This window comes from Gekko japonicus, unplaced genomic scaffold (assembly GCF_001447785.1).
Source record: "Gekko japonicus isolate JY-2015 unplaced genomic scaffold, Gekko_japonicus_V1.1 scaffold1483, whole genome shotgun sequence".
In the NCBI taxonomy this organism is placed as follows: Eukaryota; Metazoa; Chordata; class Lepidosauria; order Squamata; family Gekkonidae; genus Gekko; species Gekko japonicus.
In genome coordinates, this window is record NW_015163134.1 from 149293 (window position 1) to 166713 (window position 17421).

The window sequence follows — 17421 nt, forward strand, 5'->3', positions numbered from 1 at the left end:
GGACTGTGACCACCAATTTCAATGTTATACTATTGTGCTTTAATATTTTAATTATATTTATTGTACTGCTATTATATTGTTACCTGCCCTGAGCCTGCTTGCGGGAAGGACGGGCTATAAATACTAAAAATAAAATAAATAATAATAAATAAAAACATTTGAGCAATTAAAAACACATTTAAAATTATAATTCAGTTAAAACACATCAACAAACTATGCCAGAAGGAGGGCCAGTAACTGTTATTAGGAGTATGGCCAGATAAAACAAAAAGTCTTTGCTTGCTGGTACAAGAGACCAAGAGAGGGAGACAGATTAATCTTCCTGGGGAGGGAGTTTCAAAGTTTTGGTGACACAAAAAGAGAAGGCCCTTTCTTGAGTTGCCACCCATCTAGCCTCAGATGGCGGGGGCAACCAAAGCAGGGCCTCCAGATATGACCACAGTGTAGATTCATATGGGAGAAGGCAGTCGTTTTTAACCTGCCCTTCCTTCAAGAAGCTAAAGGGGGGGCATATATAATTCTCCCTTTTCCATTTTATTATAACAATCCTGTGAGGCAGGTCAGGCCCAAAGTCACCCATCAAGCATGGAGATTTGAACACAAGTCTCTCAGGTCCTTATCTGACACGCAGACTACTATGTCACACCCGCTCACAGGATAATACCAATATACCAATTTGTGAGTCTCTAATAGATTAACAAGGCTACTCCTCCCATAATATCCACTTTAAAATGTGCTACTGGTGAACAGTTTTAAAATCTGCATATGTCATGTGTCTAATTCCCAGAAGGATCACAGGAACAACTAGCTTCAACAATAAGCTATACATCTATGTTACAAACAAGACACATACAAGGCACTACACATCAATATGTGACTGATAAATTCATGGTGTAAAATGGACCAAACAGAGAAAACAGAAAGCTGAACATAAAAAAAGTTTCTCAGCTGATAGACTTACATTGGCAGAAATTCTCAAAGGCAAAAATTGCCTTTGAAAGTCAAAGATAAAGCTAGCATTATATTACCAATCAGAAGAGTACTCCCCTCTAAGAGAACTGTAATATTTTGCAACAGGGGTTGCAAAATAACTTTGCCCAAACATTTGTATGACCTATGAATGGTTTGCAATTCTCACTCTGACTACAGAAAATGTTCTTTCATATCTACAAGGCTCCAGCATATTTTTGCATTCCATAGATGTGCCTTGATTGATGCACCAAGGCATCTACTTTCAATATCAGACCCAAAACACAATGTCTGTAATCATTTTAAAAGCAAAAGCACAGCTTGTGACAAGGCTGAATAGCTACACTTACAAAACCCTAACTCCTTTCCTCACTTCCCGTGAGTCTCTAAAAGCATGGATGACAGAGGAAAAACACAGCCACATTTTATGTTTTGCCTACTGAGCACAACATAAATGAAAGCACCACCAGATATGCTACTTACCTTTTTATCAAAGAATCAGAGGTCATTTTTGAGGGCAACTGCCTCCTCCAGAGAGAAGGCAGCAAGAGGAAGATGTAAGGTGAGCTACAGAGCAGTTATTATTACTTGATCTGACTATGGAACCATCACTACCTTTCGCTAGGAGAGATCATAGCTGAGTCTCTAGGATCTTGCAAATCCTTTTCAGCAGCTATTAGAAATTCATTGACAAAGTGTTAACCAGTACAACTGGTTTCAGCTGGGATGCTGGTAGCAAACTATTTTTATATCTCAGATTTGAACACTTTTGTTGCATTTTACTATTTTATTAAAGCTGCCTTCCCACCAGATCAAAGGCCAAATAAAAAATAAAGATAAATGATACAAGGCAGGAGATTTCCCCCCCATGAACAGTGGTTGCATGAGATCACTGGATCCTCTATCAGACGCCTCCCGCGACCACCACAATATTAACAGTCCTGTAAAGTAGGTCAGCCCTAGAAGCTAAAATGACTAAACCGATGGCTATTATTTTATTTATTTATACTTATTTATAACATTCATTTAAATCCTGCCTATCTCCCCAGTAGGCCCCAAAATGGCTTACATCACTCTCCTCCATGTTATCCTCTTGACAACCCTGTGAGGTACACCCAATCAGCAACTCTTGGTATAATGCATTTCTATTTTCAATATAAATTTGTTTCAGATTATCACACCAAATCATTATTCAATTTTTTTCATTTGCTTCAAATCTTAGCTCATGGGGAATCCCAGCTGGCATTAAGGATGGTGCCATCATAGGCGATAATGATGCTTAAGGCCACCATGGGAAATTCACACCAGGGACTTAAGGGGCTGGGGAGAAGAAGTTTGTATTTCATGTTTAACCACAGTAAATAGCAAGCATATAAATGCAGTGACCTATAGTGTTATAGCTGCCCAGGCCTTTGGTTCAGTTCAGTCCAGTGTTCACCAAAAGACAAGACAGACTGCAAGATCAACTCTCAGCTGAGAACTCTGGACACCAAGCCCTGGGCATATTGTCAAATTACTCTGAAAAGGAAACATATTTTCCTACGTATTGTACAATTCTGAGTGTAATCCATAGTCACTCATTTGTGTAATTAAAGGAGACAAACAACAAAACATGATAAAGTCTATTCCATCTCTGCAGTTAGAGGGTTCCTTAGGCAGAAACCAGATTTCTAGATGAAGCTACTCTAGCAATTCCTTGGAGGGAATGCAAGCTGTGACAAACAATCTGAATGGAAAAAGCTTCTAAAAATTATGTGTGAGATTTCAAATGTCTTGCTGAGATGCACAGTAAAATCCTTCCTCCCAAGAGGGACAAGACTGTAGGAAAAAGCATTTTAATAGGAACCTAAAAGAAATGGGACATGGCAGCTCTTCCATCAGTTCTTTTAAATGAACAGCAGGACATTTTTATCAAGAAAATTAGGAGGACCTCCCTCAAAAGCTAATCGTATCAAAAGGGTTATAAATTAAAGTGCTTCTTAAGAAAGTATCAGCATAATTAGATTAAGTTCTGTTTTCCATTTCTAACCTTAAAAATGCTGTGCATTTGGAGTGTGTACATTAGTTCACATTTGCTATATTATAAGCCGATAACACCTTATTAAGCTGAGGCTGCAAATGTTGATTTAATGTTGTTACAGTTTAGAGTCCAGTGGCACCTTTAAGACCAACAAAGATTGGTCATCCAGTGAGCTTCATAATTTACTGGGGGATCTGAACCTGGGTCTCTCCAGTATGACACTCTAACAAAACCACTATATCTCAATGGCTGTTTCCACTCATTCCCACTATGCAGAAGGGATGCCCATTCAATATTCTAAGACAGTGATCCCCAGTGTGGTACTAAGGGTGCCAGGGTGCCGCTAGTTTGTTTCCTGGCTCCCACTTCCATCTTTCTTCCTTCTTTGGATACCTCTTTCAAATACAACAGCAGCCTTGAGTCCCTAAAGATGACATCATGAAATTCTAGCCATGATGACCCCCACTGATTTGATAAGAACTTGAAAGATGTATACTCCAGAAAGGCATTGTTTTCTAAAGCCCTAAAATACTCCCACACAAGTCAGTATCTTCCCTGCTTCTTTTCCACACAGTACTTGCTAAGTTGCTGAAACCAAGGCTCATTATGCTGCTGTAGGAGAGACATTCCCTGAGAACAGAGCCCTTAGCCATCCCTAGCTGTGATGTTGGCAAGAAGAATATTAACTTTGGGATCTAAAGAAGGAAACTGACTGATGTGAATAGAGAGCAAAGCAACATGCGCACAAATTGTTTAGCTGTGACACAGTGAGACCTCTGGAGTCAAGGGGTGGGGAGGAGGCACTAGCTAAAGCATGAACAAAATTAAACTAGTAGAACAAATGTAGAGTCCAGTGGCACCTTTAAGACCAACAAAGGTTAGATCCCAAAGTTACTTCCCACAATTAGAAAAGACGCCTTTACGCATTTATCCCCTATTTTGACATATTTATTGTTTTACTGTCTTTCCCCCACTTAATTAAATCAAAACAACTGTCGACCTTATAACCTTAGGTTGTTATTTAGTTTTGTCTTTGCGTATCTTAAAACATCTTTATCATGTTACATGTTAATTTGCTGTTCAGCCTCTGTCTATAAGTTTGAACTCTGCCTTCCATTCCAATGTATTTGAAAAAGTGTGCCTGCACATGAAAGCCCATACCTTGAATAAACCTTTGTTGGTCTTAAAGGTGCCACTGGACTCTAAATTTGTTCTACTGCTTCGGACCAAAGCAGCTGACTACCTAAAATTCAATTAGGTTCACTTGGCCAGTCAAAGCTCATTCTTATCTAGGGATAGGCAGATTAAACTACAAAGGAAAAAGATCAGGATCATATAAAATATAAAGATACAGGAAGTGAATAGCTGCACCCCAGTACAACACTGAGTTCTCTAGAACAGAGGTGTCAAACTCATTTGTTATGAAGGCCAAATCGGACATAAATGTCACTTTGTCGGGCCAGGCCATGTGTACCAAAAAACCTAATGCTAGGTACCGGAGATATAAACTTTATAAAGGACAGCAACTGTTAAGCTCCAAGTTGGTGTGTCCTCACTGCAAGGCCCCATGGGCTGGGTGGGGGGTGCAGAGGAAAACCCACATGGGCGGACAGGGACCCAGCAGTGCAATGCTGGGCAGACGCTCCCATGCCCTAACAGAGGGTTGTCTGCACTCCCATGTGCAAACGCTGACCCCTGCAGCCATCTGGACAGCATCCCCAGAGCTGCAGGCAGAGTGAAGTGTAGGGTTGCCAGGTGCCCCTAGGCGGCGGGAGTTCCCCTGCTTAAAGGACCCCCAATCCGCCAGTCCGGGATCTGGCCAGCGGGGGGAACCCCACCCCTGAAGTGGCCACATCGGGCTGATGTGCTCAGCGTGATGCCGTCACCCGGAAGTGACATCATCACACCAGGCCTGTCGCCAGGCGATGCTCTACTGATCACCCTGAAAACTCTATGGTACCATAGAATTTTCAGGGTGATTGCTAGAGTGTCACCTGGCGACGGCCCCAGCGTAATGATGTCCCTTCCGGGCGACATCGTCAGGGCACACACGTGAATGTCTCGGAATGGGACCACCACTCCACCACTAAAAGACGTAAGTGACTTGGCAACCCTAGTGAAGAGGTATGAAAGCGGCTGCAGTGGCTCCCAATTTACCAGCCCCTGAAGTGAGGGGGTTCTGCTTGACTGCTGCAGACGAGGCTGTTCTGCTGTGTTGAAGCTATATTTGGATATTATGCATGGGACAGAGCAGGTAGAGAAAGAAGTACTTTTCTCCCTTTCTCACAGTACAAGAACTCGTGGGCACTCAATGAAATTGCTGAGCAGTCAGGTTAGAACGATAAAAGGAAGTACTTCTTCACCCAAAGAGTGATTAACACATGGAATTCACTGCCACAGGAGGTGGTGGTGGTGGCTACAAGCATGGATGGCTTCAAGAGGGAATTGGATAAGCATATGGAGCGCCGACGAATATATTCTTTTGAACTATGGTGCTGGAGAAGACTCTTGAGAGTCCCTTGGACTGCAAGAAGATCAAATCAGTCAATCCTAAAAGAAGTCAACCCTGACTGTTCCCTGGAAGGCCAGATAATGAAACTGAAGCTCAAATATTTTGGCCACCAAATGAGAAGGGAGCACTCACTGGAGAAGACCCTGATGCTGGGAAAGATTGAAGGTCAAAGAAGATGGGGACAGCAAAGGATGAGATGGTTAGACAGTGTCATAGATGCAACGAACATGAAGTTGAGCAAACTTCAGAGGACGGCGGAAGACCGGAAGGCCTGGCGTGATCTGGTCCATGGGGTCGCGAAGAGTCAGACTCAACTGTGCGACTGAACAACAACAAATGGAGCAGAGGTCCATCAGTTACTATTAGCCACAAGGTATAGATAGGAACTCTTGGTTCGGGGCAAGTGATACTCTGTATTCTTGGTGCTTGGGGTGGGGGACAACAGTGGGAGGGCGTCTAGGCCCCACTGCTGGACCTCCTGATGGCACCTGGTATTTTTGGCCACTGTGTGACAGAGTGTTGGACTGGATGGGCCATTGGCCTGATCCAACATTGGCTCCTGTTCCCTCCCTTGCACCAATTGCTTGTGGGCCGAATAACAGCCTTGGACAAGCCAGTTCTGGCCGCCGGGCCTTATGTTTGACACCCCTGCTCTAGAAGGATGGGAAGCAAACATGAAAAGTTACCTGGACCAATGGCATGATTTTGCCCCTATAAAATTTGGAACCAAAAAAAGCTTTACAAGTAAGGAGCAACAGCACCGCAACCTACTCAATCAAAACAGATGCTTCATCTGGTGAGATCTTTCTGACCAGTATGCTCTGTTATATTTGACCCTGGCTATCTCAGTCTCACACCCATTCTTGCATACACAACATCCTATGTACGTTTACCCATATGGACTGGTTGAGAAAGCCCAAGGAGTGCTGTGGTTAGATTAGACTCTCAGAGCCCCGGCTCAAATCTCCACGTGGCCATGAAGCTCTCTTAGGCCAGTCACAGCCTATCCATGTTGTGAGAATGAAATGTTGATGAGAGAACCCTGTATGCCATCCTGGGTGGAAGATGGGTGGAATAAAACATACTAGATTCAGATTCTACAAGCGAACACCCTACCTGATCCAGTGCCTAACAAAGGCTCCACTGAGAACACTTGAGCACTAATACAGGGAAAGTGGCATTATGTCAACTTGAAAATATTGTGGCTGACCAGGCAGTCCTTGTGTCCAGGGCCCATGAGTGCTGTAAACAGAAGCTTCCTACGGACGTTTCATTAAACTAAACTGGGACCCTGCCATCCATGCTACTGGGATCATCATACATGTGGTCACTGACTGTATCATATGATTTGGCAATGTGCAGATTTCCCATGTGGGTATTGCTTCAATTCACATAAACCAAACAACTACAATATTTACCAGGCAGCTACCAAATTGCAGTGGATGTCTGTCATTCATGCCATAAATGGCTCATAGATGCAAGTCTGACAGATCTGCATGAGATATCAGGATTGGATAGTTAGATTATGGTCGGCAGGAATTTCCAAGCAGTAGTATTTTGGATACTCACTCACACTTCAAATTACAGCCCCCAATCTAAACAAAAAAATCAGTTTCATGGTATGTTTTCCTTTCTCTTAAAGCACCTTTTGCCAGAGCTGCAAGAAGCAATTTGGAATTCAACTGAAAAAGAGATCAATCATGCTGAGTCTAGAAGGAGAGAAGTGGGCAGGTATTAAAAGAGGCAGGGGCTGAAGAGACTGAAAAGAGCAGCCCTGTGCAGCGCGCTGAAAAAGAGAATTCACCGGGGCTGAGCATATGGGCCACTAGAAAAGGAACCATTAATTTCATTACAATGGACTTCTATGTTGAGTGCTTAGGAATGGCCACGACACATGCACAGGCTTTCTCAATCTCCCTGCACCCCCTTCCCCCAAAAATAAACTTTAAATGATAACAGTCCTTGAGAACCTATTTCCAGAGTGCTTTATTGTTAAACCCACCCTGATATGGAGCAGTAGTTCCTCCTCCTACCAACATTTCCCACCATTCATTCTGCTATCATTCCATTTCAATAAGGGAGGAAACATTACCCAGCTTTGTTCTTCATCCTTTCCATAAAGCACACACAAATGCATCTTTGCTTCGCTAATAATGTTAACAATACCCTTTTTACTCCCCCATATTAATTATTGCACCACTGCTTCCATTGCTTCATCTCAGACCACCCCTACAAATTAAGGCTGACACAGATGACTTGTCACAGAAAGATCTCCTCAAGTCTGAACCTTCTTAGGGCCACCTACCTAACATTCTGAGGTATAAGTACGATGAAACTTTTATTGCGCCTCAGTAGCTAGGCTGTATTTACATCACATCCTGGCACATACTTGGGAGAAAAGCAACTTGGGAACTGATGATTAAAAGCGTATTAGTACACAGTAAGAAAACTGGAAAATTACAGGCCCCTATGCACACTTTTAGAAAATTAGCTGTATTGATCAGTTCAGGTGGTGGTGATGGGGGAAACAGCCAAAAGCATCTCTAGTGGTAGCAAACTGGGGGACGATTCAGCTTCAGTCATCTGAGTTCTCCTATGTTCAAATTAATTAGAGGTTCCCCATCTCCCACTTTATAGATGCAAACACATGAAGGACAAGCTGGCATAGTTATGTCTACTTTGCTCTTCTGAGTAAACATGCTGATGACCGCACTACAGAGATATATTAATACCTATGCTATTCTACAGCAGAATTGCACAAGGGCAAAGTTAAATCATAAAGGAAAGAAAGTTGGGAGAAGAATTTATGTTGCAGATTTACTGGGGATGGGGAAGGAGGATATGGATTTGGAAACAGCCCTCAAGGAATATAAGGATTATTATTGCACATTTTAATTTGCGGGTCTGACTCGTATACCTGTGTTCAGATTCTACACTTGCATCCTACCATACTGCTATGAACTAGCACTAACAATCCAGCAGTGAAATTACGTTTTGCTTTCTAATGATGATAGCTAACTTATGCCACTGCATTTGCCCACATTAATTCATTCGTCTTTCCCTCCTCTCCTCATCGTCTGTTTTAGACTGTAAGCTCCTAGGTGGCAGAAACCTACCTTTGCCCATGACACTGCAAAGGCACCCTAGACGCTGAATAAATAAATGACGACTAACAGTTCTAAAAGTGAAGCGAGAATAAATGCTTTGCGTTCACACAATTCTTTGGCACCCAGCATCATAAAAGTACACATGTCGTCTCCATCCACAGCAGCCAGGGGTGGACTGGCTACTTTTTTTAAGGGGAGAGAAATCTGCGTGGGGTGCTCAGCTGCCCAGAGCGTACCCCCCCCTCCCTCCCCCGGGTCTGGAGAAGAGCAGAAGGGACTGGAGGCACCGTGGAGCTGGCGAGAAGGAACATGGGCACACCTGGGTTCACTTTGCAGGCCTAGGCCCGGTGCTTCGCCCTGTCCTGACCCAGCCCCGGCAAGGAAGAAGACAGCGGCGCCTGCTTTCTCTCTAGCCCTCCATCAGTTAGAGGACCGAGGAGGCAGGACCCCTTTCCAGGTCCGCTTTGGCCTCCCCGTCCGCCGCGGAGGAACAGACACAGTCCTTTTCCCACCCACCGGGACAGTTTCTCAAGTCTGCGCGCCTCACAAAACTTCACTCACGCTGAGGACTCTGTTTACACGTGTAGCCGCGTTTTGAAGACCTCCCAGCGTCTCTCCCGGTACTATGTCTAGGCTTTGCCGGTTGCTAGGTTACGCCGCCGAAGGCAAAGCCCAAGGGCGCATGCGTCGTAAAAGCTTCCTGGGTCTGGATTGCTCGAGCAGGGCCTTCTTCAGTCATGCGCGGCTGCTCTCGGATCAAGCCTTTGCAAGGCGGCCGCTGTTGTTTTTTAATTTATCCTCCCTCTTTTTCCTTGGAAACCTACTTCGTTGCCTCACGCCTACGCTGCAGGCAATATAGGGGTGCCGTAAATCAGAAATATGATCCAGTATTGAGCCTTCCCACCCACGTCCCTTCTGGCGCTGAAAGGAAGGGATTGCATTCTTGGTTGTTGTTTTTTTCTTTCCTGGACGACAGCTAGTTCCCGGACTACTGTGCTTGGAAGGATCCACAGTTGGTACGCGGAGATCCTGGGTTTGGGTGCCGAAGGTAGCAGGCATTTTAACTAACGTCTTGCATAATGCGCGCCCGCAACCCCTCGGCTTGTTCCAGTCTTCTCAGGCGGAATTAATTTCGAATAACATCCGTTTGTTTTCTGTTTACAGTGACTAGCGTGTATTAGAATCTCTCCTGGCTCAGAATCGATGCGTCGGAAGTGGGCAAAATTCGCCCGCTTACAACCCTTTGTTCTCTTTTCCTAAACCGAACACACAGATAGACGATTAAAATTGGTCCAGCTGAAAAGGTGTGTAAAGAGAGATACCGAGGCACTTCTTTGTGTCCCTAGAAAGATGCTAGGATGTTCGTGAATATTATTCAGTAAAACAATTTGCACACATTATCCCTTGTCAGCTTTCCTCCAACCGTTCGTTCCCTCTTCCCCTATCGATTGTATTAGCTGATAATGAAGTTGTAGACTCTTTGGGGCAGGTGCCTATTTGCCCCTCTGACCTTACTTTGTATTTAAAGAGGGTATAGGAGAAGCAGTTTAAAGAAATTGGTTCAAGTGTTTTGCAGTGGTTATTGTAGATCTCCCTAACTTGGGTTCAAATCCCACCTCTGCCTGACTTGAAATTCACTGCATAAGATTGGTCCAGTTGCTGTCCCTAATATATCTCACAGTTATTTTGGAGGTAGAATGAAAGAAAGCAAAACCTTGGAGAAAGACAGTGGGATTTTTTAAAAAGTGTGATACAATGTAAACAAAAGCACAGTGCACTTCTGTAACCATTCAGTAAACTATTCATAATCCATTCCCTTACATCTGAGGTTAAAACACCTGTTGTTCCATTCCACAGACATGAGCCTCAGCATCTCTCTTTTTGGTATCATCCCTTGGCTGAAAAATCTGCCCTGGCTGTCTGTTTGTTTCTGGGCACAATTCAGAGCGCTGGTTCTTACCTATAAGGCCATATGTGGCTTGGGTCTGGGCACCTGAAGGACTGCCTTCTCTCATACTGTGAAGATCCTTCTCACGAGCCCTGATCACTGTGCTCTTGTCTTCAGAGGTGAGAGAGGTGGCAAAGAGAGACGGTGCTTTTTCAGTGATGGAATTTTTTAGAATCCCTGTCCCTTTGAGGCTTCCCAGGCACCAGCCAAAGACTCTCTTAGGCACCAGTCTAAAACATTCCCTTTTACTCCGATTTTTAATTAGGAATTGATCTTTTAACATTGTTTTTACAGTCTGCTCTAACCTGTTCTATTAGACTCTCATATTTATTTATTTATTATATTTCTAGTCCACCTTTGTCACTGATACTCAAGATGGATTGGTGGTGGGGGAAAGTGCCATTGAGTCACAGCCAACTTTTGGTGACCCTGTAGGGTTTTCGAGACAAGTGATGTTCAGAAGTGGTTTGCCATTGACTGCCTCTGCATAGTGACCTGGGACTTCCTGGAAAATATGTGGAGGAAGGGCCTCAAATTTACATTAAGTTCCAGTCTTAAAGAGAATTTTTATAAAACGAGGTACTGATGGTATATGTCACCAGAGAAATTAGCTAGAATGTATAAAAATATCTTGAATATATGTTGGAAATGTGAACAAAATGAAGGGACTTTTTATCATTTATGGTGGACATGTAACAAAGTTTTTAAAAATGGACACACAAATACATCTTTAATTCAGACAATTCTAAAGACAAATGTTCAAATGAAACCGGAGGCTTTTCTTTTGGGACTAATCAATAGCTAGGAAAAAAAAATCACAGAACTTTGTTTTTATACATGACAACAGCAGTGAGACTGACATATGCACAAAAATAGAAAAGTTTGACATTACCCACTACAGAGGAATGGTTGATGAAGATGATGGAACTTGCAGAGATGACTAAACTTACTTTCTTGATTGGAGAAAAGACATTAACTACATTTATTGCTAACTGGAAACCCTTTATGGGTTTTTTGCAAGAAGCGGGGGAAAATGAATTGATGAGATGTGGATTTGAGGATTAAGGGTGACAAAAAGATTAGAGGTTAGAACAAAAAGTAAATTTATTTCTTTGGTCCTAAGAGAGTAAATGTTAAGTTTGTAATTTTGCTTGTATTCGTTGTGGAGAAAATCGAAAGTCACTTTATATTTTCTTTTTTTCTATTCTTGTTTTACTTTTTAGTTTTGTATCTATTAATATTTTTTGGCTGTTTTTATCCCAGTTTTAAAATCTCCTTAAAATTCATTGGGAGGGGAGAAACAATGCAGAACATACTATTGCGTAAGTAGAAGCTCAGTTCATTTTCCTGGACCAACCTGTCACAATGTAGCGTATTTCCTTTAAAAATATAATTGCAAAAACACAATATAAAGGGCAGTTTTACAGATATTAAGGACGTTCCTTGGATCAAAATAATGTTTCTCAGTCTTGTGATTCTTGATTTCAGATTTGTGTCTATTTATCATTTGATGTAGGGCTTGCCCTGTTTGCCCTATGTAGAGGGCATTGTTGGCCTTGTGGGGTTACATTATGTTACATTACAATCTACTATTACAAGCTTATACCTTGAATAAAACTTTGTTTGTCTTAAAAGTGCCACTGGACTTAAACTTTGTTCTGCTGCTTCAGACCAACATGGCTACCCACCTGAATCTACCTGTGAAATAGGTTAGCATGAGGCTGCATTGCTAAGCAGGGACACCCCATCAGTTTCATGTCTGCCAACAGATTTGAATCTGGAACTCTGTCACTCTACCATGCTAGTGCTAAAACCAGAATGACCCATGAACTAGACATCTCTTTCTCCTTCCAACACATAAACATTTTATTCCTCTCCTCCCATATAATGCCGCAGGCATTATGCTCATCTCACATCCATTCTTGCACACATGCAGATTCTTGGGCAGCACCACAAAACTCTAAAGAATCCCACCGCAGATTCATATAATATCCCACAAAATAAACACCACCTTGTCTGAAGACAACTGCAGATGGTCCAAAGAATGTGCCCCCAGCTATAGCAGAAGCATCAAAGATGTTCTTAAAAAGTAAAAGAAACCTCCTAATCCTACTGTCGCACAGAACAGTTGCCTGCTTTCCAGTGGGGCAGCCATGCTAGTCAGTTGCGGTATAACCAAAAAAGGATTCTTGTGGCACCTGAAAAGACCTAAAACAGATTCTAGGCAGAGAAGCTTTTACCACATCTATTAGTGTTTTAGGTGCCACAAGGTTCCTTTTGAGTTTCTTAAGTTAGAGAAGCGGGAAACCACAGTGTTCCATAACACATCACAGCAGCTATATGAAAGGGGGAATGTGGAATAGAGAGCAACTAGTCTGCACACAGGCCAGATTTTTTAAAAAAATGAAAACCATGGAGCCTTATAGGACATTATTGGGAAAAGGTTAGCATACCACAATACCAATATCCAGTAACTTAAGAATCCTATTATCTTCTCCAAGTAGGTATGGTTATTCACCCCACAATTCAAACTCCTTTACTAGTCTTCTGGATATAATACATTCCAAGGAAATGGACTGTTCTTAGTAATAGTAGGTCAAGATAGTAATAGGGTTATATCTTTATTAAAGGTAAAGGTTCCCTTGCTCGAAAGCCAGTCGAGTCCAACTCTAGGGTTGTGGTGCTTATCTCCATTTCAAAGCCGAAGAGCCAGCGCTGTCCGAAGATGTTTCCGTGGTCATGTGGCCGGCATGACTAAACAGCAAGGCGCACGGAATGCTGTTACCTTCCCACCGAAGTGGTACCTATTTATCTACTTGCAATTTCTTGCTTTTGAACTGCTAGGTTGGCAGGAGCTGGAACTAGAGACAGGAGCTCACTCCGTCATGCGGCAACTCGGGTCTCAAACTGCTGAACTACTGCCCTTCCACAGCCTGCAATTCAGCGTCTTAACCACTTGAGCCACCACAGCTCCTGTCTTTATTAGGAACAGCTAAAACACCACAAAGTAACAAGTAAGTTTTTGAGTTTAGTAGAACTATCTCTGGGCTGGATCAGAAGGGGGGAGGAGATATAGCTGCACATGATAAAAACACCTCAGTACACAAAAATAGTCTTAAAATGGAACAAGGAAGGTGCTGCATTGACTTATTTAGGTTAGATTGTCCTGAATGCAAAAAAAATAAATGTTTTGGGTGGTACTAAAGGGTGGCACAGAGGAGGGATGGCTGCTGTTCCTTGGAAAATGCAGATGTCAGCAGTATCTGTCTCTAGCACTCATCAGAAGATTCTTCTTATACCAAGAGCTGCCAAACTTAAGGCTATAGAATGTCCTCACCCTTTTTTAAGTCTGTTTCAAACTACAAAATGGCATTTTTCATTCTGTCCAATTATATCTGTTTCTGCCCATATCTTTTTTGCTTAGTGTGCACCCTGAAGAAGAGTTAGAACTCAAAAGCTTGCACCACTACTTAATGATGTATTTATATACATAAGCGCTGTCAAGTTGCAGCTGACATGGTGACCCCAGCAAAGGGCTTTCAAAGTAGGGGAGATGCAGAGGTGGGTGGCCATTGCCTTCCTCTGCAGAGCCTTTCTGGTGGTCTCCCATCCACGGACCAACCCTGCTTAACTTCCGAGAACAGATGAGATCGGGCTATACCATGCTGCATTCCCTCCCAATGATCTATCACCACGCTGTAATAAAGGCATTGCCTTACTTGTTTTTCTAGTGGACCAGCATAGCTCCTTGCAATGTTTGTCTGCTATGGCAAAATTCCCATAGTGATACCTGTTTCCCAGCTAGCAGAGTAAATAGATAGAAACAATTTTGTGTCAGATTATCCCACCAGTACACATACATTTTATACGTTGCTGGGGACTTCTCTCCTGGAAATGAAGGGGGGTAAATGTGTCTGATATAAAAGATGTATTGACCCAAGGGCTAACAGTTTGTAGGAGGTAGGTGAAAAGTAGAGGGTAATGATTCCTAATAGGGGGTAGGGTAGTAATTCATAATAAAATGATCAAAGTACATTCTGATGTTTGTCTTGATACATTTGGTGTGAATAGTATTACTGAGAATGTTTGCTAGCAATCATGATTTGACAAGCAGGGAAGGGGAAATCCCACCCCAACTAGTCCTCTCCACAGCTTTCTCCCTCTCAGTCCTCTTGGAGTCTGTACTTCCCTAAGGCCTCTGCTGCTACCTGCCTGGTTAACTTGTTCATCTGCCCAGTGATGGCAGTGGTGGCACCTGTCTCCTACTCTTCTGTATGCTTCCACTTTCCTTCCCTACTTCTCCTGTCACTGCCAAGGATCACCATCTTCCAGGTGTGACCTGATGTCCTGCAATTACAATTAATCTCCAGACTATAGAGAAAATGCCTGATTTGAAGTTGGATTCTATGGAATTGTGGGGCCATATTCAGAATTATATACATTGTGAGCTTACTACTTCTCTCTGGGCTTCATTTTTACGGATACAAACAGTATTAGTATGAGACTTGGTATTTGGAGAGGACTGGGCTATCTGAAGAATTGTTCAACTCCCATATGAACCTGCATGACAAATAAGATCTTTTTCAAAGGCCCCCACTTTCAAAAGTGATTTGGGTTGCTACCAAGGTGATTTGGGTTGCTTTTTGGTGATAGTGGTGCTACCTTGCATGTGGAATCCCCTATTTCTATTCACTTTAAGTGATTTTTTGTTGTTGTTGTTGTTCAGTCGCACAGTCGAGTCCGACTCTTCGTGACCCTATGGACCAGATCACGCCAGGCCTTCCGGTCTTCCACCATCCTCTGAAGTTTGCTCAATTTCATGTTCGTTGCATCTATGACACCTTTTAAGTGATACCTTTCAATTATCAGGTAGGCAGGTTCTTTTCCTAGGTTTTTAACTGTTTTTAACAGCTCCAGTAGTTTCTAATATAGTAACATGACAGTTTAATGGGATAGCTAGTATGTTTTGTTTTATGGGTTGCTGGTTTGTCAATGTATTTTTAGCTTTGTTGTACACTCCCTTGAAAGGCCAGCTATAAATATTCTAAATTAACCTTGAAAGTTTGCAATCTCCATTTAGAATTCCTTGAATGAAAATCTTTCTTTGTCTCTTTCTTTCATGGAGGGGAGAAAAGAACGTTTTATTAAATAGCCAGCCAGTTCCCCCTGCCCAAGAATCTATTAAATGAGTAGATCAGGGAAAGAAAACATCCTGGTTCTCATCCCATTCCTCTGAGGTGACTGTTCAGAATTTGTGTTTGACCTGATGCTGTTGACAAATTAGTAGCCTGAGTCAGTTTGTATTAGGCAAAAGGATTTGTTGCATTTTCTCACAGTAGAGTCATATTTCTGTGTGTGCCAACAGAGGAAAACAACACATGATTTGTATGACTGGCTTTGTTGCATATACTGTGCACGTACACTACTAGCATAACACTGCAAGACACACAAACATCAATAATGGACTTCTGCTATAGCAAGCTACATTGGTATACATTTGTATTGCTACTTTTGCAAGGGGAGGGAGGGAAGTCTTGGCTTATGTGGGTACAGGAGTCTTTCTGGATCGATGGAACAATGTAGAAGAAGGAAGCCCTTTACAGATCATTCCTAGGGTTACTGACTCTGGCTTGGAAATCCCTGAAGATTTGGGGGCACTTCTTGAGGAAAGCTGAGTTTGGGAAGGGAGGGTTAAGACGCCATGGAGTCCACTCGTCAGAGCTGCCATTTCCTCTGGGAAATTGTTATCTGTAGGCTGGAAATCAGTTGTAATTCTGGGATAACTCTAGGCCACACCTGGACAAAAACTCTAATCAGCCCTGCAAGCTTTGGTAGATGGATGAAGAGAAGATTAAACATTTCCCCCATCCCTACGTAACACAGGGCCAAACTAGATGTGACAGTGTCCCCAGGTTCATTTCCAAAAGCAAATATGGACCAAGTGTAATAATTAGTATGTGTAACATACTACACTGTGTGTTACACTGGCTCTGTATTTGCTTTTGGAAATGAATTTTCTGGACCAAAATAGAAGGGTACACAATTGAAATACCATTTTGCTTATATGTACCTGACTTGGACACAAGGTAATACCACATGAGGCTTATATATTGCACCTTTGCCTTGTGTCACTGATATTTATCAGAACGCAGTCTTCACTTGGTCCTATATGGATTAATATTACTATTGCAGTAGTTGAGCCTATGTGTAACATTTGTGCTTGACCACTGAAGATGGCCAGTAAGCTGAAATGCGTTTCTTTTAGGATTGCCTAAGGTCCCTATTGTGCACATTGTATAATTTGTAATTTTAATTGAGGCTATATTTAGGCCTAGAATTGTTTTTAAACTAATTTGTAATAAATACATGTATTTTTGATCATTAGTAATATTTATGTTGTACATTTATTGATTTTAACATGCGGCCCCTAATTTGTATTCATTGAACCTTTCAGGTTCTTAATTCTTAATGGAGAAGGAGTACACAAGGGGCTTCATGTCCTGTGTGTTGACACAGCTCTGCAAGTTAGGTCTGGGATAGGCTGGGATTATTAGGGCACGTGAAGTAGATGGACCAAGGAGATCCAGGAATACAATTTGCCTTCTTTTCTTTTTTTTACAAAAAGTCTAAAAGCAGCTGTGGGTAAGCCTATTTCAGATTAGGGATATGGTGCTGGGTAGGGGTGTGTGTGGGTGGTGACCCCATTCCCCTACACAACATTTCACTGATGTAAATTGTCCCTCTGGAGCTACTTGCCCCATAGGGAAAAATATGCACTATGGTACTCTTATGTTAGGTAAGGTAGGTATTGCCACAGGTGCTACATGGAGCTCCAATCTGGGGGTCCAGAAATTTACAATCACTA

At 42.5% G+C, this 17421-nt stretch overlaps 1 protein-coding gene across 1 annotated transcript in view; it reads right to left on the reverse strand.

Moving 5' to 3' along the window:
• ARMC3 (armadillo repeat containing 3) overlaps nucleotides 1-1478 on the reverse strand; it is a 72086-nt gene extending 70608 nt beyond the window's left edge. The window contains 1 exon segment of the mRNA XM_015406957.1: nucleotides 1453-1478. Within this exon segment, the coding sequence (XP_015262443.1) occupies nucleotides 1453-1478 (26 nt within the window).
• Nucleotides 1479-17421: the final 15943 nt, after the last annotated feature.